The sequence below is a fragment of the Pan paniscus genome, chromosome 14, assembly GCF_029289425.2.
Source record: "Pan paniscus chromosome 14, NHGRI_mPanPan1-v2.0_pri, whole genome shotgun sequence".
NCBI classification, from domain to species: Eukaryota; Metazoa; Chordata; class Mammalia; order Primates; family Hominidae; genus Pan; species Pan paniscus.
Window position 1 is genome coordinate 21,001,922 of NC_073263.2, and position 27,525 is coordinate 21,029,446.

General features: G+C 37.9%; 1 protein-coding gene across 24 annotated transcripts in view; it reads right to left on the reverse strand.

The window, feature by feature from the left end:
- The window catches only part of ZDHHC20 (zinc finger DHHC-type palmitoyltransferase 20), an 84,857-nt gene that overhangs the window by 26,872 nt on the left and 30,460 nt on the right, over positions 1-27,525 (reverse strand). For 22 of the 24 annotated variants that reach the window (XR_004665822.3, XR_004665821.3, XR_004665820.3 and 19 more), the window contains 6 exons: positions 26,381-26,407; positions 21,786-21,889; positions 14,381-14,501; positions 2,978-3,047; positions 1,831-1,863; positions 545-665 (listed from right to left, as the gene is read on the reverse strand). Coding sequence is in view for 21 of the 24 variants with exons in the window: in XM_057299634.2 (XP_057155617.1) it covers positions 545-665; positions 1,831-1,863; positions 2,978-3,047; positions 14,381-14,501; positions 21,786-21,889; positions 26,381-26,407 (476 nt within the window). In the remaining 3 variants the exon portion in view is untranslated. The remainder of the gene's footprint in view (positions 1-544; positions 666-1,830; positions 1,864-2,977; positions 3,048-14,380; positions 14,502-21,785; positions 21,890-26,380; positions 26,408-27,525) is intronic. The other 2 variants (XM_034936432.3, XM_055097159.2) reach the window with 2 other exon arrangements.

Below are 27,525 nucleotides of genomic sequence, written 5' to 3' on the forward strand. Positions count from 1 at the left end.
TGTTATAAAGAGCTTCCTTATTCTTTCTTAAGCTGCATTGCATTCCTTTGTATAGATGTATCATAGTTTCAGGGGACCTCAGTTGATAAGACATTTGATTGTTTTCATTCATTTGCCATTTTAAGAAATGCTGTAAAATCTATAAAGACAGGAAGCAGTTTAGTGGCTGCCTGGGGCTGAGGCAACCACTAAACTGCTTCCTGTCTTTATAGATTTTATTACTATAAAATTGCAGTAAGTCTCACCAACTCAAAGAAAAGCAATTTACCTCCCTAAAATGAATATGTCTTTGTTAGAATGTGGGTGAAAATAATTTGGATCACTAAAAGAGGCTCACTATATCCTGTTTAATATACATTTATTTACAAATAAACATGTGTATATGAAAGTAAATTGTAGCCCTATCTGTCCTCTGATGGATTTATAAAACTCTAACCTGTAAAATTAAACTAAAGTAGATCTACTTGTCATAAAAAATAATTTATTAGGAAGATAGCATCTTAAAGTCTTAAATACATGTTTCAAGATAGAAAAAAAGACTTACCGTCCAAAATTTTATAAAGTACTCTAAAACTGTTGCAGCCACGAAAAGGCAATATAATAGGGAATACAATAAAAACAGCAGGAAGAATTTGTAATTAGAAAATCCCACACAGTTATTCACCCTGGAAAAATAAAGAAAGCCACATTATAAAAGTAAGACAAATCACAAATTCACAGAAATAGAAAGTAGGATGGAGGCTGCCAGGGGCTGGTGTGGTGTGGGGAAGGGGAGCTTTTTAATGAGAATAAAATTTCAGTTTTGCAGGATGAAAAAGTTCTGGAGATTAATTGCACAACAATTTGAACATACTTAACACTACTGAACCGTACCCTAAGAAACGGTTAAGATGGTACATCTTATGGGAGTCTCACTCTGTTGCACAGGCTGGAGTGCAGTGGCACAATCTCGGCTCACTGCAACCTCTGCCTCCCAGGTTCACGTGATTCTCCTGCCTCAGACTCCCAAGTAGCTGGGATTACAGGCGCCCAACACAACGGCCGGCTAATTTTTGTATTTTTAGTAGAGATGGGGTTTCACCATGTTGCCCAGGCTGGTCTTGAACTCCTGACCTCTTCAATGTTTTTTAAAACAATTAAAACATAATAATTAAAAAAAATAAATTGGGCCGAATGCAGTGGCTCATGCCTGTAATCCTAGTACTTTGGGAGGCCAAGGCGGGTGGACTGCTTGAGCCCAGGAGTGCAAGACCAGCCTGGGCAACATGGAGAGACCCCATCTCTATTAAAAATACAAAAAACCAGCCAGGCGTGGTGGCGCATGCCTGCAGTCCCAGCTACTTGAGAGACTGAGGTGGAAGAATCACCTGAGCCCAGAAGGTCAAGGCTGCAGTGAGACAAGATCGTGCCACTGTACTCCAGCCTGGGCAACCAGAGACCCCGTTTCAAAAATAAAATAAAACAAAACAAAGAAACACAAAGAAAGACAAATCAGAAAACTAGAAAACTTAATCATTATTACCTAGAAATGGGTCATCTGGGAAATTGAGAGCAGTGTCTTAATTGTGAATGTTTGTATTTAATAAATTCCATAAGGAATGTGGAATTTTAATGTTAATTCTTAATACATTGTTATTTGGGTTAATTTCAGCAGATATTTTAATAGAAACCATTTAATATAACTGTTTACATACAAATCTATGCATATATGTAAAGAGATCAATCTTAATATCTATGAGTAAACTGGCCTTCAAAATTTAGGAATACTGAAGTTACTCTAAATTCTCTCTCTCACCACCAATGCAATTTCTTCTGTTTTTTTATACATACCAAGGACAGTGATGATCCATCTTAAGAATACATCTAGGAAACAAACAAGCATAAGAAAATCCATGCAGAAAAATTCTTCTAATTCTAACTTCTCATAATTTTCTTTTATTTGACTTAAAATTCCCTTTACAACTACATCTTAAGAGAATCAACCCAGAAACTAGGTTAGAGATAATTTCTGATGCTTCCACAAGAATGTTCATAGGTAAAAAGTCATGATTTTTATACTGGGAATTCAGCTGAACATATTCAGCTGCCTTAGACCACATCAAATAATACTGTAATATTTAGATCTGGGCTGGGCACAGTGGCTCATGCGTGTAATTAATTCCAGCACTTTGGGAGGTGGAGGCCGTAGGATCATTTGAGGCCATGAGTTCAAGACCAGCCTGGCTGACATAGTGAGACCCTGTCCTGAAAAAAACAACATTCAGTTCTGGTACACAGTACTTGGTACATAAGATAGATCCAGCTAACAAATTAGCTGAAGGAGATAAAATGCAATACAGATGGCCCCTATGTTATTTTAAACATATGCAGGTCATAAAAACAAAAATTTAGGAGGAAGTAAGTCAAAATATTAACACTGATGGGCTTGGAGATGGTTATTTTTCCACATATTCTATAAAATTTTACCCCATGCATAAGCACTACTGTATTTTTGTAATAAAAAAAAAACACCAAACCCCACATTTGCCTCCCTACTAGAATATGTATTCTATACTTATATGAAGGTAGACCACAGATCATCTAAAAAAATATAACAAAATGAGTAATCTAATACTTAGAAAGTTAAGTAACTGTGTTACTAAAAGTCAAGGATTATCTGGGATTCCAAACTAATGATCTTTCCTTCAACATATTATCTCCTTACATGTGCACAAAGACTTATATTAAGCGCAAGCATAGACAGCATAAAGTCCAAGAAAATTCTATTAACTGGTATAGGAACTGTTATCAAAGATAACTTGTGAGTATATTCCAGCTTTTATCAATATTTTTGTCTGCCCTGTATGCACAGCAAATAATGGGAGAGGATGAAGTGTTCTTGTCAAGTGTAAAGCATATAAAATGTTCCTTCCCCTTGCACTTTCCCATCACTGATTTCCAGTGCTAGATATTAAGCATATGTGTGAGTAACACTTACGAGTCACATGCTGAGCAGTGATGTGCCCGATCAGGTTTAATCAGCTGACATTTTTCACAATATCTGATAGCTACACGAAAGAAGTAAAAGGAAGATGCTGAAGGATGTACAAACTTAACTAATTTGACATTAAAACTTGATTTTCTAAAAAAAATAAACAACTCTGGGTAATTGATAATAATTTTAAAACAATACCAACAATACCAAAATGTATTATACTAGAGAGCTTCTCAAATCAAAATGTCAAGAGATAAAAGAGAACATCAGAATGTAGTTTGCTCAGCAATTTTTAGATGAAAAGTAGATGCAAAGCAAATAAATGACTCATACAAGGTCAAACACCAGGGTGAGTAGCAGAACTAGACCAGAACTCAAGATTTAGTAAGTCCCAAGTCCAGTGTTTTTTTCTATTATACCACAATGCCTACAGTAATATCAAAATTTAGACTTTTAAGGCATCCCGTGGGATTGTTTTTGAAATTCTGAAATAGCTTTATTAAAAAAAAACACTTTTTATCTGCCATCCCTACCCCAGATAAAAAATAAAATTGGGAATGCATTTTTGAATAAAAACTCTGAATTGTTTTCCACTAAATCCTAATATATACTATTGTTGCCCAATACATATGTTCATTTAAAATGTATGGAACACCTGCTAGGTGCCAGATATTGTTCATGCCTTCACAGACCTTTCATTTTACAGGAAGCAATGTGGAGTAATAATAAACAAGTTAACAAAATAAATAATGTATTAGACAGTGATAATATAGATAGCAGGGAAGGAAACATTGGGGAATTGTAATTTTAGAAAGATGTGAGAAAAATGAAATTGAAAGAAGCAAGTTAGTGAGTCATGAGAAAGAGGTTGCTTTTTTGTTTATTTTTTGTTTTTTTTGGGACGGAGTGTCGCTCCGTCGCCCAGGCTGGAGTGCAGTTGCACAATCTCGGCTCACTGCAACCTCCGCCTCCTGGGTTCAAGCAATTCTCCTGCCTCAGCCTCCCGAGTAGCTGGGACAACAGGTGTGCGCCATCATGCCCAGGTAATTTTTGTATTTTTAGTAGAGACAGGGTTTCACCATATTGGTCAGGCTGGTCTCGAACTCCTGACCTCAGGTGAGTCACCCACCTCGGCCTCCCAAAGTGCTGAGATTACAGGCGTGAGCCACCGTGGCTGGCGGGGAGAATGAGGATTCTAATCAGAGAATGGACCCTGAGGTGTGAGTATGCTTGGCTTGTTCAAGGATTAGCAAAGAAGAGTGATGTTCATTACAGCATTGTTTTTACTAAAACACTAGGAATAACTTATAAAAATAGTTAACCATCTACTGGTATATCCAGTGAAACACTATGTGGAGTTTAACAAAAATTTTCCATACAGAATACATTTATGACTGGGTGCGGTGGCTCACTTGGAAATAACCAATCTTCTTTCTGTTCTTTGTTTCCACTTTCTTCAGCCTTTTCTAAAGCCGACTTCCCCTGTCCAGCTCATTGGAGCTCCTTTCTATTTTGTAGACTGCATGAGGCCTAGTTCATAAATCATTAATGAAAGGCAATTAGATCTTTCAAACTCAATTTGTTGAAATTTTGGTTTTTGACAACCCTAATATGGAAAAATACAAGGACATTACATGGAAAAAAAGGAATTCAGGGCTGGGCGCGGTGGCTCACACCTGTAATCCCAGCACTCTGGGAGGCTGAGGCGGGTGGATTACGAGGTCAGGAGATTGAGACCATCCTGGCTAACACGGTGAAACCCCGTCTCTACTAAAAAAATACAAAAAATTAGCTGGGTGTGGTGGTGGGCGCTTGTAGTCCCAGCTACTCGGGAGGCTGAGGCAGGAGAATGGCGTGAACCCAGGAGGTGGAGCTTGCAGTGAGCTGAGATCGTGCCACTGCACTCCAGCCTGGGTGACAGAGCGAGATTCCATCTCAAAAAAAAAAAAAAAGCAAGTCATACAGAATAGAGTTCCCATCTCCAAAGGGAAAAGAATATATATTTTCTTTTTATAACTATATACCCTATCCCAATAAAATGCATACATCTTTCGGATGTCAATTAATATATATAACAGGGAAACAGTATATTTTGAAGCAATGTTAGAAGCTATAGCTCATAGAAAGCTCTATCCAGGTAACCAAATTTGTATTAGTTAATATTTAGCTATTTGATTGTCACTTGTATATAGTTCTACAATACTCTGTTATATATAAAACATTTCTGCTAGGATACACAAGAAAAGGTGGTAGCCTCTGATGAGTGGTGTCATGGGTGAGATGTGTAGACTCAATCTTTTTTGGTGCCCCTAAAAATTTTTTTTTTAAATAATGGGCATGTATTACTTCTATAATGTAAATAAGAATTTCTCTAGAACAAAGGGAATTTACACAAATATCTACTTATTAAATGTTATTTTTAACAAAAATCATTTTCATTTAAGCCTTTAAAATAAAATATTCATTTAATATGATACAGAGGCAATAAAATACATAATTTAATTGACTTTTCAAATTCATTTAAAAATAGAGAGCTATCGCTTTAGAAATCTAGCTCAGCTATTTTTTTCCCTCTAGCACATTAGGGAAAAAGACACAAGTCACAAGATAATCCCACATCACATAAGAAAGCCAAGTTCTGTCTCGCTCACCTGTCTTGATCAACAGGGAGGAAAAACCTGTTTGCTGCAGCTGCTGGCATCTGGGCCCTTGATTTTGGGTGTGCTGAAATTACCATATGAGTTCTCAGGGTGCTTCTAGTGCACCTGTTTTCTGATTGATGAGCAATGTGTAGGAGGTACTTAGCTGCTAGACTGAAAATCTTCCTTTTCCACTACTGGGAGCATATTCTTTGACACTCTCTAAGAAGGAAATCTGTACCCCCTCTCCTCCACTATCGCTTAAAATTATTTAGTCCATTTTAGTATTTGTCTAATGATGGAAAAATATGGAGACCTATTCAACTGTAAATGAAAACCTTATATAAAAAGATAAATGCTACAAATTTTAAAAGCAGAATCCCTCATCACTCTATTGGAAGGGCTAAGTTAAGTCCCTGTTTCCATAATGCTTGGGTGCACCAGCAGGATCTGAACTCAGAACATACAAATGCAAAAAGCCCTTTCAGCCAAAACATTTGAAACGGACTCTGTGAGGCAGTGAAAACATCCAATGTAAAATGGAACAAAACCACTAAGGACTGAGTGGTTAAGATTGTGTATTCTGATTGCTGCAGAATGAGGAAAAGGAAATTAAATTAGATCTTAACTGAAAGCCCAACACTTGACCAGTTATTTCCCCCGGCAGCCATAAACCCCTGCTGCCATATATCAAATACTCCTGGCTTCCCTTGGCTACACCTACTTACAGCATCTAAGCAACTTGCCTGGCTTGTGGGTCCCTTCTGACTTTTGGGCCCTGGGACATCTTCTCTTTTTCAAATACTGCTTAATACTCATTTCCCGATCACTCCTGGACTTGATTCTTCTTATACTACTTATTCCTGCACATCTAATTGACTCTACTTAAGCATTTCAACCAGGTTTCTGTTATTTGTGCTTTTCTATGTTTTTATTATTATACTTTATGTTCTAAAATAGATGTGTAGAACATACAGGTTTGTTACATAGGTATACATGTGCCATGGTGGTTTGCTGCACCTATCAATCTGTCATCTACAATAGGTATTTCTCCTAATGCTATTCCTCCCCTTCCCCTCCACCCGCTGACAGGCCCCAGTGTGTTATGTTCCCCTCCCTGTGTCCATATGATCTCATTGTTCAGCTCCCACTTATGAGTGAGAACATGCAGTGTTTGGTTTTCTGCTCCTGTGTTAGTTTGCTGAAAATGATGGGTTCCAGCTTCATCCATGTCCCTGCAAAGGACATGAACTCATTCTTTTTTATGGCTGCATAGTATTCCATGGTGTATATGTGCCACATTTTCTTTATCCAGTCTATCATTGATGGGCATTTGGGTTGGTTCCAAGTCTTCGCTATTGTGAACAGTGCTGCAATAAACATACATGTGCATGTGTCTTTACAGAATGATTTATAATCCTCTGGGTATATACCCAGTAATGGGATTGCTGGGTCAAATGGTATTTCTGGTTCTAGATCCTTGAGGAATCGCCACGCTGTCTCCCACAATCGTTGAGCTAATTTACACTCCCACAAACAGTGTAAAAGTGTTTCTATTTCTTTGTCACCCAGGCTGGAGTGCAGTGGCGCGATCTCAGCTCACTGCAACCTCCATCTCCCAGGTTCAAATGATTCTCCTGCCTCATCCTCTTGAGTAGCTGGGATTACAGGTGCCCGCCACCAGGTCCGGCTAATTTTTTTTTGTATTTTTTTCAGTAGAGACAGGGTTTCACCATGTTGGTCAGGCTGGTCTCGAACTCCTGACCTTGTGATCCACCTGCCTCGGCCTCCCAAAGTGCTGGGATTATAGGTGTCAGCCACCACACCCAGTTTCTTTCCTGACTTTTTAATGATCGCCATTCTAACTGGTGTGAGATGGTATCTCATTGTGGTTCTGATTTGCATTTCTCTAATGACCAGTGATAATGAGCTTTTTAAAATGTTTGTTGGTCACATAAATGTCTTCTTTTGAAAAGTGTCTGTTCATACCCTTCGCCCACATTTTGATGAGGTTTTTTTTTTTCTTGGAAATGTAAGTTCCTTGTAGATTCTGGAGATTAGCCCTTTGCCAGATGGATAGATTGCAAAAATTTTCTCCCATTCTGTAGGTTGCCTGTTCACTCTGATGATAGTTTATTTTGCTGTGCAGAAGCTCTTTAATTAGATGCCAATTGTCAATTTTGGCTTTTGTTGCAATTGCTTTTGGTGTTTTAGTCATTAAGTCTTTGCCCATGCATATATCCTGAATGGTGTTGCCTAGATTTTCTTCTAGGGTTTTTATGGTTTTAGGTCTTATATTTAAATCTTTAATCCATCTTGAGTTAATTTTTGTATAAGGTGTAAGGAAGAGATCCAGTTTCCGTTTTCTGCATGTGGCTAGCCAGTTTTCCCAACACAATTTATTAAACAGGGAATCCTTTCCCCATTGTTTGTTTTTGTCAGGTTTGTCAAAGATCAGATGGTTGTAGATGTGTGGTGTTATTTCTGAGGCCTCTGTTTTGTTCCATTGGTCTATATATCTGTTTTGGCACCAATACCATGCTGTTTTGGTTACTGTAGCCTTGTAGTATAGTTTGAGGTCAGGTAATGTGATGCCTCCATCTTTGTTCTTTTTGCTTAGGATTGTCTCAGCTATACAGGCTCTTTTTTTGGTTCCACATGAAATTTAAAGTAGTTTTTTCTAATTCTGTGAAGAAAGTCAATGGCAGCTTGATGGGAATAGCATTGAATCTATAAATTACTTTGGGCAGTATGGCCATTTTCACGATATTGATTCTTCCTATCCATGAGCATGGAATGTTCTTCCATTTGTTTGTGTCCTCTTTTATTTCCTTGAGCAGTGGTTTGTAGTTCTCCTTGAAGAGCTCCTTCACATCCCTTGTAAGCTTATTCCTAGGTATTTTATTATCTTTGTAGCAATTGTGAATGGGAGTTCACTCATGATTTGGCTGTTTGTCTATTATTGGCATATAGGAATGCTTGTGATTTTTGCACATTGGTTTTGTATCCTGAGACTTTGCTGAAGTTGTTTATCAGCTTAAGGAGTTTTGGGGCTGCGACGATGGGGTTTTCTAAATATACAATCATGTCATCTGCACAGATAATTTGACTTCCTCTCTTCCTATTTGAATACCCTTTATTTCTTTCTCTTGCCTTATTGCCTTAGCCAGAACTTCCAATACTATGTTGAATAGGAGTGGTGAGAGAGGGCATCCTTGTTTTGTGCCAGTTTTCAAAGGGAATGCTTCCAGCTTTTGCCCATTCAGTATGATATTGGCTGTGGGTTTGTCATAAATAGGTCTTATTATTTTGAGAAACGTTCCATCAATACCTAGTTTATTGAGTGTTTTTAGCATGAAAGGTTGCTGAATTTTATTGAAGGCCTTTTCTGCATCTACTGAGATAATTATGTGGTTTTTGTCATTGGTTCGATGTGATGGATTACATTTATTGATTTGTGTATGTTGAACCAGCCTTGCATCCCAGGGATGAAGCCAACTTGATCATAGTGGATAAGCTTTTTAATGTGCTGCTGGATTCAGTCTGCCAGTATTTTATTGAGGATTTTCACATTGATGTTCATCAGGGATATTGGCCTGAAATTTTCTTTTTTTGTCACGTCTCTGCCAGGTTTCGGTATCAGGATGATGCTGGCCTCATAAAATGAGTTAGGGAGGAGTCCCCCTTTTTCTATTGTTTAGAATAGTTTTAGAAGGAATGGTACCACCTCCTCTTTGTACCTCTGGTAGAATTTAGCTGTGAATCCGTCTGGTCCTGGGCTTGTTTTGGTTGGTAGGCTATTAACTACTGCCTCAATTTCAGAACTTGTTATTGGTCAATTTAGGGATTCGACTTCTTCCTGGTTTAGTTTTGGGAGGGTATATGTGTCCAGGAATTTATCCATTTCTTCCAGATTTTCTAGTTTATTTGTGTAGAGGTATTTATGGTATTCTCTGATGGTAGTTTGTATTTCTGTGGGATCAGTGGTGATATCCCCTTTATCATTTTTTTATTTGTCTCTTTGATTCTTCTCTCTTTTATTCTTTATTAGTCTGGCTAGTGGTCTATTTTGTTAATCTTTTTTAAAAGAGTCCCATATTTCTTGGAGGCTTTGTTCGTTCCTTTTCATTCTTTTTTCTCTAATCTTGTCTTTATGCTTTATTTCATTAAGTTGATCTTCAATCACCGATATCCTTTCTTCTACTTGATCGATTCAGCTATTGATACTTGTGTATGCTTCACAAAGTTCTCATGCTGTGTTTTTCAGCTCCATCAAGTCAAAGGTTCTTCTCTAAACTGGTTATTCTAGTTAGCAGTTCCCATATCTTTATATCAAGGTTCTTAGCTTCCTTGCATTTGGTTAGAACATGCTCCTTTAGCTCAGCGGAGTTTATTATCCACCTTCTGAAGCCTACTTCTGTCAATCTGTCAAACTCAATCTCAGTCCAGTTTTGTTCCCTTGCCGGCAAGGAGTTGTGACCCTTTGGAGGAGGAGAGGCATTCTGGTTTTGGAATTTTCAGCCTTTTTGCGCTGGTTTTTCCTCATCTTCGTGGATTTATCTACCTTTGGTCTTTCATGTTGGTGACCTTCAGATGGGTTTTTTTTGTGGTCATCCTTTCTGTTGATGTTGATGCTACTGCTTTCTGTTTGTTAGTCTTCCTTCTAACAGTCAGGCCCCTCTTCTGCAGATCTCCTGGAGTTTGCTGGAAGTCCACTCCAGACCCTGTTTGCCTGGGTATCACCAGCGGAGGCTGCAGAACAGCAAAGATTGCTGCCTGCTCCTTCCTCTGGAAGCTTCCTCCCAGAGGGGCACCCTCCAGATGTCAGCTGCAGCTCTCCTGTATGAGGTGTCTCCCAGTCAGGAGGCATGGGGGTCAGGGACCTACTTGAGGCAGTCTGTCCCTTAGCAGAGCTCGAGTACTGTGCTGGGTGATCAGCTGCTCTCTTCAGAGCCAGCAGACAGGAACGTTTAAGTCTGCTGAAGCTGTGCCTACAGCTGCCTCTTCCCCCAGGTGCTGTGTCCCAGGGAGATGGGAGTTTTATCTATAAGCCCCTGACTGGGGCTGCTGCCTTTCTTTCAGAGATGCCCTGCCCAGAGAGGATGAATCAAGAGAGGCAGTCTGGCTACAGTGCCTTTGCAGAGCTGTGGTGGGCTCTGCCCAGTTGGAACTTCCTGGCGGCTTTGTTTACACTGTGAGGGGAAAATCCACCTACTCAAGCCTCAGTAATGGCAGAAGCCCCTCCCCCCATCAAGCTCCAGCGTCCCAGGTCAACTTCAGACTGCTGTGCTGGCAGCAAGAATTTCAAGCCAGTGGATCTTAGCTTGTTGGGGTCTGTGGAGGTGGGATCTGCTGAGCAAGACCACTCAGCTCCCTAGCTTCAGCCCCCTTTCCAGGAGAAGGAACGGTTCTGTCTTGCTGGCGTGCCAGGTGCCACTGGGGTATGAAAAAAACTCCTGCAGCTAGCTCAGTGTCTGCCCAAATGGTCACCCACTTTTGTGCTTGAAACCCAGGGCCCTGGTGGTGTAGGCACCCGAGGGAATCTCCTGGTCTGTGGGTTGCAAAGACCGTGGGAAAAGCATAGTGTCTGGGCCGAATAGCACTGTCCCTCACGGCACAGTCCCTCATGGCTTCCCTTGGCTAGGGGAGGGAGTTCCCTGACCCCTTGTGCTTCCCGGGTGAGGCGACGCCCTACCCTGCTTCCGCTCATCCTCTGTGGGCTTCACCCACTGTCTAACCAGTCCCAGTGAGATGAAGAGGGTACCTCAGTTGGAAATGCAAAAATCACCTGCCTTCTGCGTTGGTCTCACTGGGAGCTGTTCCTATTTGGCCATCTTGCCCCGATTGACCGAGTATGTTATATTTTATTGAGGGCCTTCTATAACACCTTGCCTGGGTTAGGCACTAGGGAGGTAAAACCATATAATGTAGAAAAAGTAGAGCTATAAAGGACCTTAGAGATTTCCTAGTTCAATCTCTCCATTTTATAGATCAAAGACACCCCAAAGGTTAGAGAGTCATCTGTTGAAGGTTGTATGGCTAAGCGAGTGGTAACATCAGGAACGAGTATCTTCTTTTCTCTTTCCCCTACCCTTCTCCACTCAACATTCTGACATTGCAAAGGCTGTGAAATTACCTAGGCTCTGAGATGGGATTAAACCAAACAGACCTTGTAGGAAAAGGCTTGATGACTGAGCAGACTGAACTCAAAAAGTAGCAATCAAAGGAAATCTGAGTTTCTAGGGTGGCTAGAAGAATGATGGTGCCAAGGATAGAAATAGAGCTGAGTTTGCGTGAGGGTAGTGTTTTTCATTGACAAATATTTAGAGTTTCTACCACGTGACAAATACTGCTAGATGCAGGAAATATAAAAGTGAACGAGGCAGACTTTTGGCCCCTCCCCCAAGATATTAGGTTTTAAATGATGAATCCAGTATTGTAGGAGCTTGAAGCTTTGCATAATAGGCCATTCAAGTACAGCTATCCTTTGGAAGCTGCAAATACACGAGTGGAGCTCTAGTGAGAGCTACAAACGCTGGATTGAAGGGCACATGCCAAGGTGAATGATGAAGTCTTGATAGTGGCGATTGGATGCTCTGGGTAGAGGTCTGCAGCTCCCTCCTCTGAAACAACAGGAAGGGTGCTGCATCCCAGAGTGCAGCTAGATTGCAGACCACTCTGCAGACGTGCAATCCTTGAATGCAGCTGCAAATCTACCCCTGGGCCTGGCACACAAGAAAGGGTTTGGAATGTAGGTGAGTGCCAGTATGGTAATATCCTTGAATCTGTTGTAATTTGTATTAAGAAGGTAACTCATTACTGAAAACTATTAAATAAAACAAATTATGCAGCACAATAAGCAAATGATCACAATATTGTGGTACTAGAATTCCAAGGCTAAAAGTAACAGTTGAAAGGACAGTACAGAAAAAATGGGGTAAGGCACCATTGTGCAGTTAAGACATAGGAGAAAACAACAAATGTGGGATGAAGAAGAACAATCATACAAGTAAACAAAAACAGAAGTATAAAACTACAGAAAAACACAAAGAGGAAAGCGTTTCAAGAAGACAGAATGACAAAACGCCACTGATCCTGGTAGGGAGAATGAAAGCCCGTTGCCTGGAATTCACTAGAAGAAAGTGAGGCCCTGGATACAGACCACCTAGAAGACCTACAATCAAGGGAAAATAAAATAAAATAATAGGCCAGGCACGGTGGCTCACACCTGTAATCCCAGCACTTTGGGAGGCCAAAGTGGGCAGATCACTTGAGGCCAGGAATTCGAGACCAGCCTGGCCAACATAGTGAAACCCCATTTCTACTAAAAATACAAAAATTAGCCGGGTTTGGTGGCATGTGCCTGCAATCCCACCTACTCAGGAGGCTGAGGCAGGAAATCGCTTGAACCCTGGGGGTGGAAGTTGCAGTGAGCTGAGACTGCACCATTGCACTCAAGACTGGGCAACAGAGCGAGACTCCGTTTCAAAAAAAAAAAATTACTGGAAATGTATTATTATATGCAAAGAGCTATACTAAGTACTTTACATATATTGTCTCTTTTAATACTTCCAATAACCCAGCCATGTAAATATTATTATCCTTACCTTAAAATGAGGAAGTTGGTGCTTAGAAAGTTTAAGTGACTTGCACTATATTAGTAAGGGAAAAGCTAGGGTTTGATCTGTAGTCCATATTTTCCTATACTATATTAGTTACACAAAAAGGACAGTCAGTCAAATATCCCCTCCTAAAATCTTGTAGACACTTTAAATTTTCTTGAGTCACAATCTGTACATAGCTACACAAAGGTAATTTCCCGTTGGAGTTTAGAAACTTAGTGGGTTGAAGAGGCAGAGCACCTGGACTTAAAATCCTGTTGTTTTTATACTGGCTCTATGACTTTGAACAAGCTACTTAGCCTCACTGTGTCTTAGTTTCCTCATCTGTAAAATGGAAACTATAGTCTACACTTCATAAGGTTGTTGTGAGGTCTAAATGAGTTCGTACATGTAAACAGAATAACTGTTAAGCTGCAATCGTTACCTGGTGTTTAAACCAATTAATGAAGTATATAATACATAATTTAAAACAATTTCCCAAACAACAACAAAAAATTTTTTTAAATAAACAAAATAAAACAATTCCCTGTATTTAAACGACCAGCCACTTATAGACTCTTCCCTGTCATAAGATTACAACCTAGGAACAGGAAGCTGCTGTTACAGTCATGGATCTCAGTGGAGGCATTAGTACAGAGGAAACACCAAGGGCTTTGGAACTAGACAAACCTGAGTTCACAGCCTGACTCTCAGAATATCAGCCTTATACATCTGAACAAGTTTCTTCCTATTTGTGTCTTTTACTGTTCCCCATTCTTTGCACACTTTTGGATTTTTTTTAAATTATTCAGTGATGACACATAATACTCAAATTCAGACTTCCAAATGACAGTTTACTAAGAATAATAATTAAAATTTTTAGCCATGAAAGTTGAGTTGGGGGAAAAAACAAGTACAGAAGAGATTCATATTAAAGTGGGCCCCTTAAACAATTTATATTGATTATTATTTTTATATATTATTTTTATATATCTATTTCTGCATCTGAAATACCACAGTAAGGAAACAGGAAAGTCTTGTTGCTACAGATATTATTTATGGCAATCATAGTATCCATTTAATAGTCAAACCATGCAAATATATCCTGGCAGGAATAAGCATACTTTAAAAATCATTTGAAAAGGAAAACTTATTCTTTTTCTTACTTTTTGAAGCTGATGTGGTATAGATAGGTAAAGCTCTTGCTGCTCTTCTCAAAATTTCTTGTTGTCTTTCTTGGCTGAATTCTTTTTCATAACGTTCCTTTTCAGAATTGGACAAGTAGAACTATAAAAGGAAAGAGGACTATTAAATTTTTTAAATCCCATGATGTTAATTATCATGCTCAGAAAAAGTTTTATCTAGAAAAAAGAAAACCAAAAACTATTTTATGAAGACAAAACTTGTCTTCAAACTTAACTGTTAAGCAGATAAATCAAGTACATTTTAACAAAAACTACATACCTTTGGCATATTAAAAAATATTTGCCCTCCACACCAGATGGCAAAGAATATGAACTAAATATTTTTCCATCTTTGTTTTTCACAAATAAAATTAAATTTCTACACAGGAAAGGCTTAATATATAGTCTCCATTAGTAAAAATTTTAGTTGTTTAAAAGTTACTGTCAAGAGATTTTTAATTTTTGCAAGAATGTCCAAAGATTTACTTGCTTTGGGTGAAAGGCTAAATCACAGTCATGGGGTCCCGCTAATTTCTAGCCAAATGTCTCATGAAGGCCAACGAGTCTTTTTTTTTTTAACCATTTTTAGCTTCTGAAAAGTTAACCAATAGGACTTAGTTTCACCAGAATTATGAAAGATTGTCAAGGCAAGCACAGTTGCCTTTTCAAGGACAGTCCTTTATAGAGCTTTTTTTTTTTTTTGAGACGGAGTCTCGCTCTGTCGCCCAGGCTGGAGTGCAGTGGTGTGATTTGCTCACTGCAAGCTCCGCCTCCCGGGTTCATGCCATTCTCCTGCCTCAGACTCTCGAGTAGCTGGGACTACAGGCGCCCGCCACTATGCCTGGCTAAATTTTTTTTTTTTTTTTTTTTTTTTTGTATTTTTAGTAGAGACGAGGTTTCACCGTGTTAGCCAGGATGGTCTCGATCTCCTGACCTCGTGATCTGCCCGCCTTGGCCTCCCAAAGTGGTGGGATTACAGGCGTGAGCCACCGCACCTGGCCTAGGGCTGTTTCTTGTTTTCACTTCTTACTGTTTGTTCCCACGTGTGGCCAGCCTCTGGTTCATTTCTCTTAATAGCATTTTCCCTTCAGAGTACTTGTTTATGTTTAATTGTTCTTTTCATATGTCATCCTAACATCTCAAGGATCCTAAGTTTTATACCTTAATTTCATGTTACCAGGAACTACAGGTTTCTATCAGTCTTTATTTCATAGATTTAAAAAAAAAAAAACTAAGAATGGCTTGAGATTTGTTCTTCATTGTGTTTTATATTTTAATAATACAATTCCTCAATTTTTATTTACTTGTAAGGTTCTGCTTAAAAAGCCCTAAGGAATCCTGACTTTCATGTTTAAGGAGTATTTGGTCTAGTTGCTAACTCAAATACCAAAATGTCTCCTCCTCTTGCTGCCCCATCATTGCTAATGGTATTAGCTTAACAACACGGTATTCTGCTATAAACAAGGCAATAGCTTGGCATAGTAGAGAGAGCTCTGAGTTGAGGAAATTATGATTCTAAGAGACTTAGGCAATTTTCTAAGATTGCAGAACTACTGGCAGAGCCAATAATAAAATACAGGTCTTCTGTGTTCTACTCTGGTACATTTTCCTCTATATTACAGTGTAAAATAAATGTTTTTGCTTTTTATAGATAGTTACTCTAACCTGACTAAAACACCATACTTTAGGAAATAGAAGAGTCTATTTAGATTACCTAGCTCAGCTTCCACAATCAAATTGTGATGGGACAAGAAACCCCCAAATTACTTATGGGGGACAAGAAGCAACATGGACAGATGAACAGGACAGTAAGAAGTCAGGAAAGACTCACATAATCTTAAAGATGAAAAAGTCTTAAAGACAATGGAGGTCCCTTATCTAATCTTCCATCACAAGCAGGGGTCTTCAGACATTTCTGACAGATTGGGCCCCTCTTGAATACTTTCAGAGAAATATTTTTCTATTTTGCAAGATGGCATGTTCTCTTTTAAGAGAATTTTAACTTGTTAGAAAGTTATTTCCTGACATGATGTGTCTCTTACATATTCATAATAGAGTATAAAAATCACATGGTAACATGTTAAATATATTTGAATAGAAGATGTTCTGATCAAATTTTACAGATTCCTTATAAAACTTCAACAGATTTCCCTGGGCTATCCTATTCCTAGTCTGCAGTAGTATCCCAGGCCTCAAGCCTCTCTACTGCTACTCAACATCATTACTTTTCCTTAAGAATGAAGGTTATGGGCTGGGTGCGGTGGCTCACGTCTATAATCCCAGCACTTTGGGAGGCCGAAGCTGGTGGATCACAAGGTCAGGAATTCAAGACCAGCCTGGCCAACATGGTGAAACCCCCGCCTCTACTAAAAAAATACAAAAATTAGCTGGGTGTGGTGGCATGCGCCTGTAGTCCCAGCTACTCGGGAGGCTGAGGCAGGAGAATTGCTTGAACCCGGGAGGTGGAGGTTGCAGTGAGCCGAGGTCACACCACTACACTCCAGCCTGGTGACAGAGTGAGACTCCATCTCAAAAAAAAAAAAAAAAGAATGAAGGTTATAAAATTATGAAAAGCTTAAACCAAATGAAAATTTCAAGAGACATCAGAATTTTAGATGAGGAATGGAACAAAACAAATATTCAAACAGATCGTAATTTTGAATTAGTACTACAAGTTTGTCTTTTTATTCAAAACTAGTGAACAGAATTCAAACTATGAAATGCTATTATTGTCTTAAATTCAGTGTTCAGACAGTTCTATTTAAATATATATTAAATGCCAATTAAGAGTGAGGTGTTGTCCCAGATATCAGAGATCCAAAGATGAATAAAAACAACCCTGGCCTTCAAAAAGTATATTTCTATAGTCTAGTAAGAGAGCCATATAAACAAAGAATTACAAAATACGAATCAGCATAAAGTACAACATTAATAATATATTACAAGGTATGATAAAAGCTCCCTTGGGAGGCAGTGGGAGATATCAATGAAAGTTTCTTGAAGGCAGTGTACCTAAGTTTTGAAAGATAAACAGGAATCTTTCAGGAAGACAGAGAAGAAAAGAAAATCTTGGCAAAGGGAACAGCATACAGAAAGCACAAGGATGTGAAAATGGTACAGTATATTCAGCTCAATACACTGCTTGAGTATAGAGTTCCATGAAGAAGCAATGAAGATTAAATTAGTAAGATTTTAGTTCATGAAGGGATTTGGTGTACCATGCAAATGAACATGACCTTTATCTTACAGCTAACTGGCAAACTCTGTAGGATTATAGTCAGGGAAGGGATGGGAGATATCTATCAGCTATTCACATGCTGCCGCCTCTTCCTCACCATTTCTTCATTTAAGTCTTTATCAATCTGCCTGTTATATACGAGGTCTGATTCTAAGTACTGGGGATACAGGAATAAACAACAAAGATTTTTCCTTCAAAAAGCTTAGTGGAAGAGATACTTATAAAGGTCTCAGCTTAAATACCACTTCCTCGGAGATTTATCTGACTATACTATCTAAAGTAGCTCTTTCTCCCCGAAAGTAGCTTTTACTTTGTTATACTCTATCATATTACCATGTTATTTTTCTAAATTTATCACAATTTATAATTATTTTATTTGTTTACTGTCTGTCTCTACCTTTAAGCCTAGCACAGTCTGATATCCGGTGGGTGGTCAAGAAGTACTGGATTGAAACAATGAAAAAAAGAAAAGACACCCCACCCGTATTTATAACTTAACTTCCTTAAAGATTTATAGTTTTTACTTTTTATTATTATTTTTGAGACACAGTTTTGCTCTTGTTGCCCAGGCTAGAATGCAATGGCGCAATCTTGGCTTACTGCATCCTCTGCCTCCCAGGTTCAAGCAATTCTCCTGCCTCAGCCTCCTAAGCAGCTGGGATTACAGGAGCACGCCACCACACCCGGCTAATTTTGTGTTTTTAGTAGAGATGGGGTTTCACCATGTTGGTCAGGCTGGTCTCGAACTCCTGACCTCAGGTGATCCACCTGCCTTGGCCTCCCAAAGTGCTAGGATTATAGGCGTGAGCCACCACATCTGGCCCTAGTTTTTGCTTTTTAGACCCAATCAATTCCCCTAGACCTAGATCTCCAAGCATTGTTCTAAGCTCTGAGCTGACTGAATCCTCCTAATAAAAGCTGTGAGTTTGGTGTTATATTAGCACCAACTTCTGAGCTGACAGAATCCTCCTAACAAAGCTGTGAGCTTGGTATTACATTAACATCAAACTCACAGCTTTGTAATTGCTTATACAGGCCTACCTCAGTCAGTACACTGTAAGCTCAGTGACAAAGAGAATCTTAAATTCCTGTTCTTGGTTGTCTCTAGAGCTTAGCTTAGCTGGCCCATGAAGATTTAATAATTAATTAATTTAATAGTTACTGAAAATCCACTATATGCCAGATAGTGTGGGAAGGGATACAGTGCAGAATGCAACGTAAATATCCCTGCCCTCACAATATTTAAAATTTAATAATGTGATGCATATTAGTAAACAGGCAATTACAATACCAGATGATAAGTTCTCTGACAGGGCAAATGGAGCATGCCACAGCAAGGTCACTGGATACAGGCTTGGGCAGTCAGATGACCTTATAGGAGTAGAGGAGAATGAAGGAGAAGTTGATGTAAAGGCTTAAGCTCTGGGCTGAATGCTAAATGGATGCAATATGCTAGAACCACCACCAAAAATAATAATAATAACATTTTGATGGTACTTATTAGGTGCTAAGCATTCTTCTGAGTCCTTTATATACACTATTAACTCCATATATTAATTATCTATTATTGATTACATAGATTGCTAATTTGCTCAATTATTATAGCTACCCTATGAGGTGGGTACTAATATCACCCTCACTTTACAGAGGAGGGATCAACTAAGGAAAGTCTCCAAAGTCACACAGCTAACATGGCTAGTAGGCTGCAGAAGTATGAGCTAAACCCGAGCAGTTTTAGTCCAGAGTCTGTGTGGTACTGTTGTTGTTGCTGTTGTCTGAGACAGGGTCTCACTCTGCTGCCTGGGCTGGAGTGCAGTGGCATGATCACGGCTCACTGCAGGCTCAACCTTCATGGGCTCAGTGATCCTCCCACCTCAGCCTCCCGAGTAGCTGGGACTACAGGTGCATGCCACCATGCCCAGCTAATTTTTTTTATTCTTTGTAGAGATGGGGTTTGCTACATTGCCAAGGCTGATGTCAAAGTCCTGGGCTAAAGTGATCTGCCTGCCTGCCTTGGCCTTCCAAAGTGCTGGATTACAGGCATAAGCCACCACGCCTGGCCTGCATTCTTAACCTCTACATTATACTGCTTCTCAAAAGTACTACCAATTATTTTTCTTATTCTATTTCTTATTTCCTGAAATGAGAATTATTTACTTTTTACACATGCTATGTTTTCAATAGTCATCACTACTAGTAATTGATTAAATAAAATTAAGTCCTTTTCAATTTCAAGATTAAGAAATGGATAGTTTGTAACATAACTTTAAGGGTTGACTAATTAGTAACAAATGCCTGGTGAATATATTTGAAGCAACACTAAAGTTTGACTTATAATTTACTTTACCTTTTAAAACAAAAGCATCTAATAGAAAAAGCAGGCAAAAGACTATACGGCATTACTTGCTAATGTTAAATGTATATATACTAGTTCTACTCCTAGGCATCTATCCAAAAGAACTACATATATATTATCCAAGAGACATGCACTAGAATGTTAACAGCAGCCCTATTTGTAACAGCTCTAAGCTGGAGGCTACCCACATGCTCATCAACAGTAGACCAAGTAAATAAATTGTGTTACATGTTACTACAACTGAATACTAAACAATAATGAGAATGAATGATCTGCAACTATACGTAACACAGATGAATCTTACAAATAGAATGTTAATGAAAGAAGCCACACACACATATGACTATGACTATACACATACACACACCACTAGAAAACTCCATTTATATTTAATACAAAAACAGGCAAAACTAATGTATGCTGTTAGAAGGCGAGAGAGTGGCCTCTTATGAAGTGGATGACTGAAAGGAAGCATCAGGGGTTGATGGGGTTCTGGTAATGTTCTGTTTCTTGAATTGGGTGGTAGTTACACAGGTGTGTACACATATGCATACTTTTTGTATATATGTTCTTCACTGCAAAGTTAAATAGAAGTTGATACTATTTTTAAACATATGGTCTATAATTTTTAATGATTTTGATAAATTTAACACAAAGGGAAACGATTACATTATCATCATCATCTAATATTTGAGTCCTAACAATGTGGCAGGTACACTACTATTTTAAAAGCTTAGGCCGGGCGTAAATGGCTCATGCCTGTAATCCCAGCACTTTGGGAGGCTGAGGCGGGTGGATCACCCAAGGCCAGGAGTTCAAGACCAGCCTGACCAACATGGGGAAATCCCGTCTCTACTGAAAATACAAAAATTAGCCGGGCATGGTGATGCGTGCCTGTAATCCCAGCTACTCAGGACGCTGAGGCAGGAGAATCGCTTGAACCTGGGAGGCGGAGGTTGCAGTGAGCCAAGATCGTGCCATTGTACTCCAGCCTGGGTGACAAGAGCGAAACTCCATCTCAATAAATAAATAAATATATAAATACATGCATGTTTTAACTGAATAAATCTCACAATCTTTACAAACATCCTACAGAGACAGGCACAATTGTTAGTTCCATTTTTTGATAAGAAAACTGCAGCTTGGAGAGATTAAATTGTTAGAGCAAAAGGTCAAACTTAGACAACTCTAACTCTAGAGAATATATTCTTGACCACCTTGCTAGAAGAAATTTTCGGTGAAGGAAGAATTCAGTCAGCTATGGCGAGGTAAGAGACACACTGGTCATAAAACCTACTCCACATAAATGTTTACCTATATTATTTTCCAAATGGAACCTCCAATTAGAAGAAACACTAGTCATATTTAAGTGCAGCAAGCAATAGCCTAGACAATTTGTTTCCATCACAAAACTTTCTTTAATTGCAGCATATCTGTTCATGCCTGAGAAAATATAAATGTTGAGAGTTTCTAAAAATAAACTCTACTTTCCTAACTCAGTTCTGTTCCTTGAGACTTTTTATTCCAGTAATATAAAGTATGTCTTTAAGGACACATAGCATGGCAGAAAAATAGTAAGCATTTCTATACCGCTGAACTTTTACTATGCTGTGTCAGTGGACTGTATCTGAGAATAGGCTGATGACTCACATTCACAGTACAGAGCAACCAAGCAGTTTTATGAATGGAAACAGAACACATGCATTATGTAAAGTTTTAACAAAGGTAACACAAGGGAAAAAAAATTCCATAATCAGTTAAAACATTTGGTAATTTACCAACATTAAATTTACCTCTTTGGAGGGGGAAGCGGGAGATGTGAAAATTGTCATCCAATAGGACCATACAAACATAACAAAGAACAGATGGAAAGCCACAAGGTAAACAACGGTCTTTCCTGGTAAATAAAAACAAATAACAGTTCATTGAATCCAGGTGAAAACAGCAAAAAGCATTACATTAAAACACAATAATTGGGTCAGGAGGCCGAATCCAATAAACAATTAAATTAAAATGTACTGAAACATCAAATATATAAACTTTACTTGCATGAGGAAACATTACTAGATATGAAGAAATATTCTGTTCCTATATTTAAGGATTATCAGTCTGGTTTATAAGATGAGATTTAAGATGAGATTTGATTGTATTAAATTGCTGAAGATTTAAGCTAAAACACTTTCTTCACGCACTATATTTCAAGTTCTCCAAAAGCTCATTTTAAATGACTTAAAATTATTTTAAACAGAATCTATTACTATGAACATTACATCCAAGGAACTGTCAACTGAAAGTAAATAAGTTACCATCACCATAAATGATGAATACATCTGAGTAACTCATTCCCTGTATTGTTCAGAAAAAGTGACCTAAATTTCATTCCCCTGTTCAATACAGGCTAACAAGAAAAAGTTTTGGCCATTTTGAATATCTAACATAACTGTTTCCCAAGTAGATTAATGTTAACATTCCAAAATATTTCAAAAGATTTTTGTTGTATTCTACATATTTGAAAGAAGCAGTACTGATTTCTTTAAGAAGCAAGAACTATCTATCAGATGCTTAAACTCTTTTTCAGTTTGTAATGCAGCACCATAAACCCACTGAAGATAATAAATTCAGACAAGTCTGAAATTCTGCTCATTTTTAAAGTTTAGATAAAATGCTACTCCTTCCACAAAGGTCTTTTCTGTTACTTTCAGAATTCATTACTTCTTCATATTGCACTCTCCAAATAATTTGCTTAGATTTCAATTAAAGTACTTATTTCAGTAAAGTTAGCTGCTTAATACTGATGAGGTAATACATGCAAAACACTTAGAAGAATGCCTGGCACACAATAAATCCTCAATAAATACTGATTATTAATATTATTACTATTAGTCTTATCCAGGTATTTTAATGATTTTCTCCAAAATTTGGTCCTTTTTGTGCATTCCCCTTATCAGTGTTTCTCGATTTTAAGAAGTGATAAAGTGTTCACTGGTCTGCGCTGAAAAAAAAAAAAAGAAAAGAAAGACCAAGAACAATGTAAGGAAGCTTTTGTAAAAGCTAACATGTATTCAGTTTGAAGTACTGTCCTTCCTTTGGACTGAGGTTTATTTTCCTTTATGTTTTTGGTTTAAAAATTGCTTGTACTTTTCAAATAAAATAATACTAATAATGTGACAACCCTGTTGCAACCCAACCTTTTCTTCTGAAATTGTATTGGGTTCATGCCAGATGTCAGAGAACAGAAACTCCAGTCACGCAGTTGACCAATGCAGAAATCCAGGCCTGAAATGACTCCTTGTATCTCACAGCTTATCAGTACAAATACTACTAATTCTAGCTCCTAAAATTTCTCACCAAGTGAACTCATTATTATTATTTTCGTTATTTTTCAATAATTTCAATAATTATCATTATTTTCACTGCCAGTGCATACTACATAAATTGTTGCCTACGTTCTTTGGATTGCTGCAAAAGCCAATTGGTCTCCTTGCTTCCAATCCATCTCAGTGGTGATGTAAAATATGTTGCTCATAGTTTCTTTCCCCTCTTGGCTATGGAATTCCTAAGAAATAATTCCAACCTCATGACCAGTGCATCCTAGTAAAACCCTGGGACTACTCAGCCACCATATTTGACTATAGGTACTCAAATCACCATTCCTATGTACTGAAAGCCAACTAGAAGGCATATAATCTATGCCTTATTTCTAACCCTCACAGTAAGTCTTCTAAGGTATCATTCCAGTTTACAGATGTAAACAGTGAGGCTCAGAGAATTTAATACTTTGCCCAACGTCACTTAGTTATTAAATCATGAAGCCAGAATTCAAACTCATATCTGTTTGACAAAAATCCAAGGTTCTTTTCACTATGTCCTAGCTAAAATTATAGTTTCCTCCACGTTTTAAACCATCATCTTAATGGTCATATTCCACTTCTAAGCCAATATCTGATGCCAAGATAAAATCGTAACCCTAACTTCCTTCTATTTTCAAATGTGCTCTTCTTGTTTCCACTAACATTGATTGTCATACACATTAAAAACTGGTTTCTCAAAATCTGCTTTCTCTATCCTGTCAGTTCCCTTCAGGTTGAACCCTATGGTGTACCCAATGGACTCAGTATCATTGCTTTGGCCAGGTGCAGTGGCTCGCGCCTGTATTCCCAGCATTTTGGGAGGCTGGGGCGGGCGGATCACTTGAGGTCAGGAGTTCAAGACCAGCCTGGCCAACACGGTAGAACTCCATCTCTACCAATACAAAAAATTAGCTGGGCGTAGTGGTGCACACTTGTAATCTCAGCTACTTGGTAGGCTGAGGTGGGAAGATCGCCTAAACCTGGGAGGCAAATGTTGCAGTGAGCCGAGATCGTGCCACTGCACTCTAGCCTGAGCAACAGAGCGAGACTCCATCTCAAAAAAAAAAAAGAAAAAGAAAAAATATATATATGTATATTTTATATATTATATATAATTGCTTCATTTGTTTTTCCTTTGGAAAAGTGTGCAAGAACTTAGTTTCCTACTGCTATGATAACACTGAGACCATTTAACAACCATGCAATGTTATCTTCACTTTGCTTACTTCCTTTATAAATATTTTTGCCTAGACCCCATATTAAATCAGGCTTGTTGTTCCTCATCTATACACTATCATTTAACTTTGAGATAAATGGTAACTTTGAGATACTTTAAATGTAAAAACAATATACTCTTCATAGTTTTAAAAACATTTAATATAATTTTAGAATATTTCCTTTCTTCATGAAAACAAAAGAAAATGGTTTTGCTTAAAAATATATTCTGTTAAAAAATAGATAAAATAAAGCTCTTAACACAAGACCTAGAATATGGTAAGTACTTAAAAGATGTTATCATTAACTTATAATGAGTAAAGAGTAACAGAAAACAATGCTTTTCACTAAATTCAAATGAATGTGATTATCAATAGGCAAACTTCTGGTTACATATACATGCTATTAAACCATTGGTTACAAGTAATATAGGAAGTAAAATCATAGTTAACTGAGAAAATTAAATCAAAGTTGAAAGAAAAACCTGAAACCTATATACCAAACTCTGTGTTCAGAAGTTCAAAAATCACCCGTAACTGAATTTAAAAACAAACAAGCTAACAACAACAAAAGACTGTATTGAAAGACTCTTTGGCCAGGCAACGTGGCTCACGCCTATAATCCCAGCACCTTGGGAGGCAGAGGCAGGCGAATCACGAGGTCAGGAGATCGAGGCCATCCTGACTAACACAGTAAAACCCCGTCTCTACTAAAAAATACAAAAAATTAGCCAGGCGTGGTGGCGGGTGCCTGTAGTCCCAGCTACTCAGGAGGCTGAGGCAGGAGAATGGCGTGAACCTGGGAGGCGGAGCTTGCAGTGAGCCGAGATTGCGCCACTGCACTCCAGCCTGGGCGACAGAGCGAGACTCTGTCTCAAAAAAAAAAAAAAAAAAAGACTCTTTGAGAGACACGGTAAAAATAGCCCCAAGAGATAATGATATAAGTTAAAAGTTCTTTTATAAGAACTTCTGAAATTCTCTGCTTTCTATATCTGTGCTTCCAACATACAGGAAACATTTTTGATTTAAAGAAAGAAAATAAGCCAACCAAGATTGAGTCTGCGTTTATTCTGTTACTGACAAATTAAATTTAAAGGTAATTTAATATTTACATACTTAATGCCTAATTGTCTCCAGTAAGAGGAATTACTATTTATTAATAATTTCTAACTGTTCGAGTATTTTAGAAATCCTCTGGAGTTTTGTATGCCCAATTAAATTTTGTTTACATTTAATCTCAACAGACTTATGAAATTTGCTTTTATCCCAGTGAAATTTTGAGAAATGAGTTTTCCCTCTAGGCACTATCTTTTTTACTTAGTTGTTATAAAAACTTTAGCTTCCTTAAACTGGTAATGCAATTTACAAATTTACAGTCTGGTTATTTTCTTAAATATCTGTGCATTGTAAATTGCGATTTTAACAAATGCCTAAACGAGAACCATCAATAAAATTTAGACATCATGAAAGCAGAATTGTCTCCTCAACCTAGCTAGAACTCATATTAAAAAAATCTAAATAAAAAGTTTTGAAGAACATATGAGACAAATATTTATATAAATACACAAAGAAGTTTGAGTACTAGGTGTTGTACAAAATAATGTCTACTTTAATTTACATAAATAACACAAAATGAGAATACATGAAATGTCTTGGTCTGGAAATAACCCCATTACTAGATCTCCTTTTAATTACTTAAAATGTAAAGATAGGGATTTTATTTCTAAAAAACAAAAACACATGCATTCATCACTAAATAAAAAGTATGTTCCAATTAAAATATCATTAAGCATTTAACTTAAATTGAAACTAAAAGTGCCTTACCATTTTCTTCATTTCCAAAAATAGTAACTAGAATAGAAGAAAAAATAGTGAATAAATATACTTTAAACATTTTGTATGTAAGTTTTATTTCAGGTTGAATATTCATCTTAATATCATTTTCAAAAAAATAAACTTTAGTTATAAATTGTAGACACTAATGCAAAGTCAAAATTGCACTTAAAAAACTCCAAAACCATTAAAATACTAAAATCCAAATTCTTTATCATTAACGCTACAGTCACACTAAATGTTTTCAGAACTTTATTAATTTTAAGTGTATCAACATGGTTATAGCTGCAATGTTTTCTTTAGCTCTTTCCTTAATGATATCTGCAGAATGAACAGAACTGTCCTCTATGACCCCCGTAACTTATTTGTTAGTCTGTGATGTACTCTTATCAACCTCTTTGTGAATCTATACTCAAGACAAATGTATTTTTCTAAAGAAAAAAGTAGAGGAACTTACCCTAATTTTTAGTGTTTTTTTCCTCTGAATAATCAAATACTGAAGAAGTCAGACTACGCACAGAAAAGGTAATTCAGTGTCTACCTCTCTTATGTTTTCTTCCACCTTGTATTACTATTGTGATGAATAAAGCCAACAACCACTTCAGTCTACCAAGCCTGAAACCCTGTGAACTGCTATTTACTCTTTCTTCCTGGATAATTCAATGGCCTCGAGTCCTGCTGGTTCTACTATCTAAGTCTCTTTATAATATGTCACCTATTCTTCAGTCCCTCCCCACTGTCTTCCTCAAATGCAACAGCTTAAGGCATCTTCCTGCAGTCAGTGTAACACACCACCACCACTAGCAAATCTGATGAATACTCTTCAATACCTGTGAGTCACTTTCAGAATGAAGTCCAAAATCTTCAGGGTAGCAAACACTACAAGCCCTCTGTAATCTACAATCTTTCTACCTCTCTGGTTTCTTCCTTTTTTTCTTTTTTTTTTTTTTTTGAGACAGGGTCTAGCTCTGTCGCCCAGCCTGGAGTGCAGTGGCACAATCTTGGCTCACTGCAACCTCCACCTCCCAGGTTCAAGTGATTCTCCTGCCTCAGCTTCCCGAGTAGCTGGGATTACAGGTGAGTGCCACCACGCCTGGCTAATTTTTGTATTTTTAGTAGAGATGGGTTTTCACCAT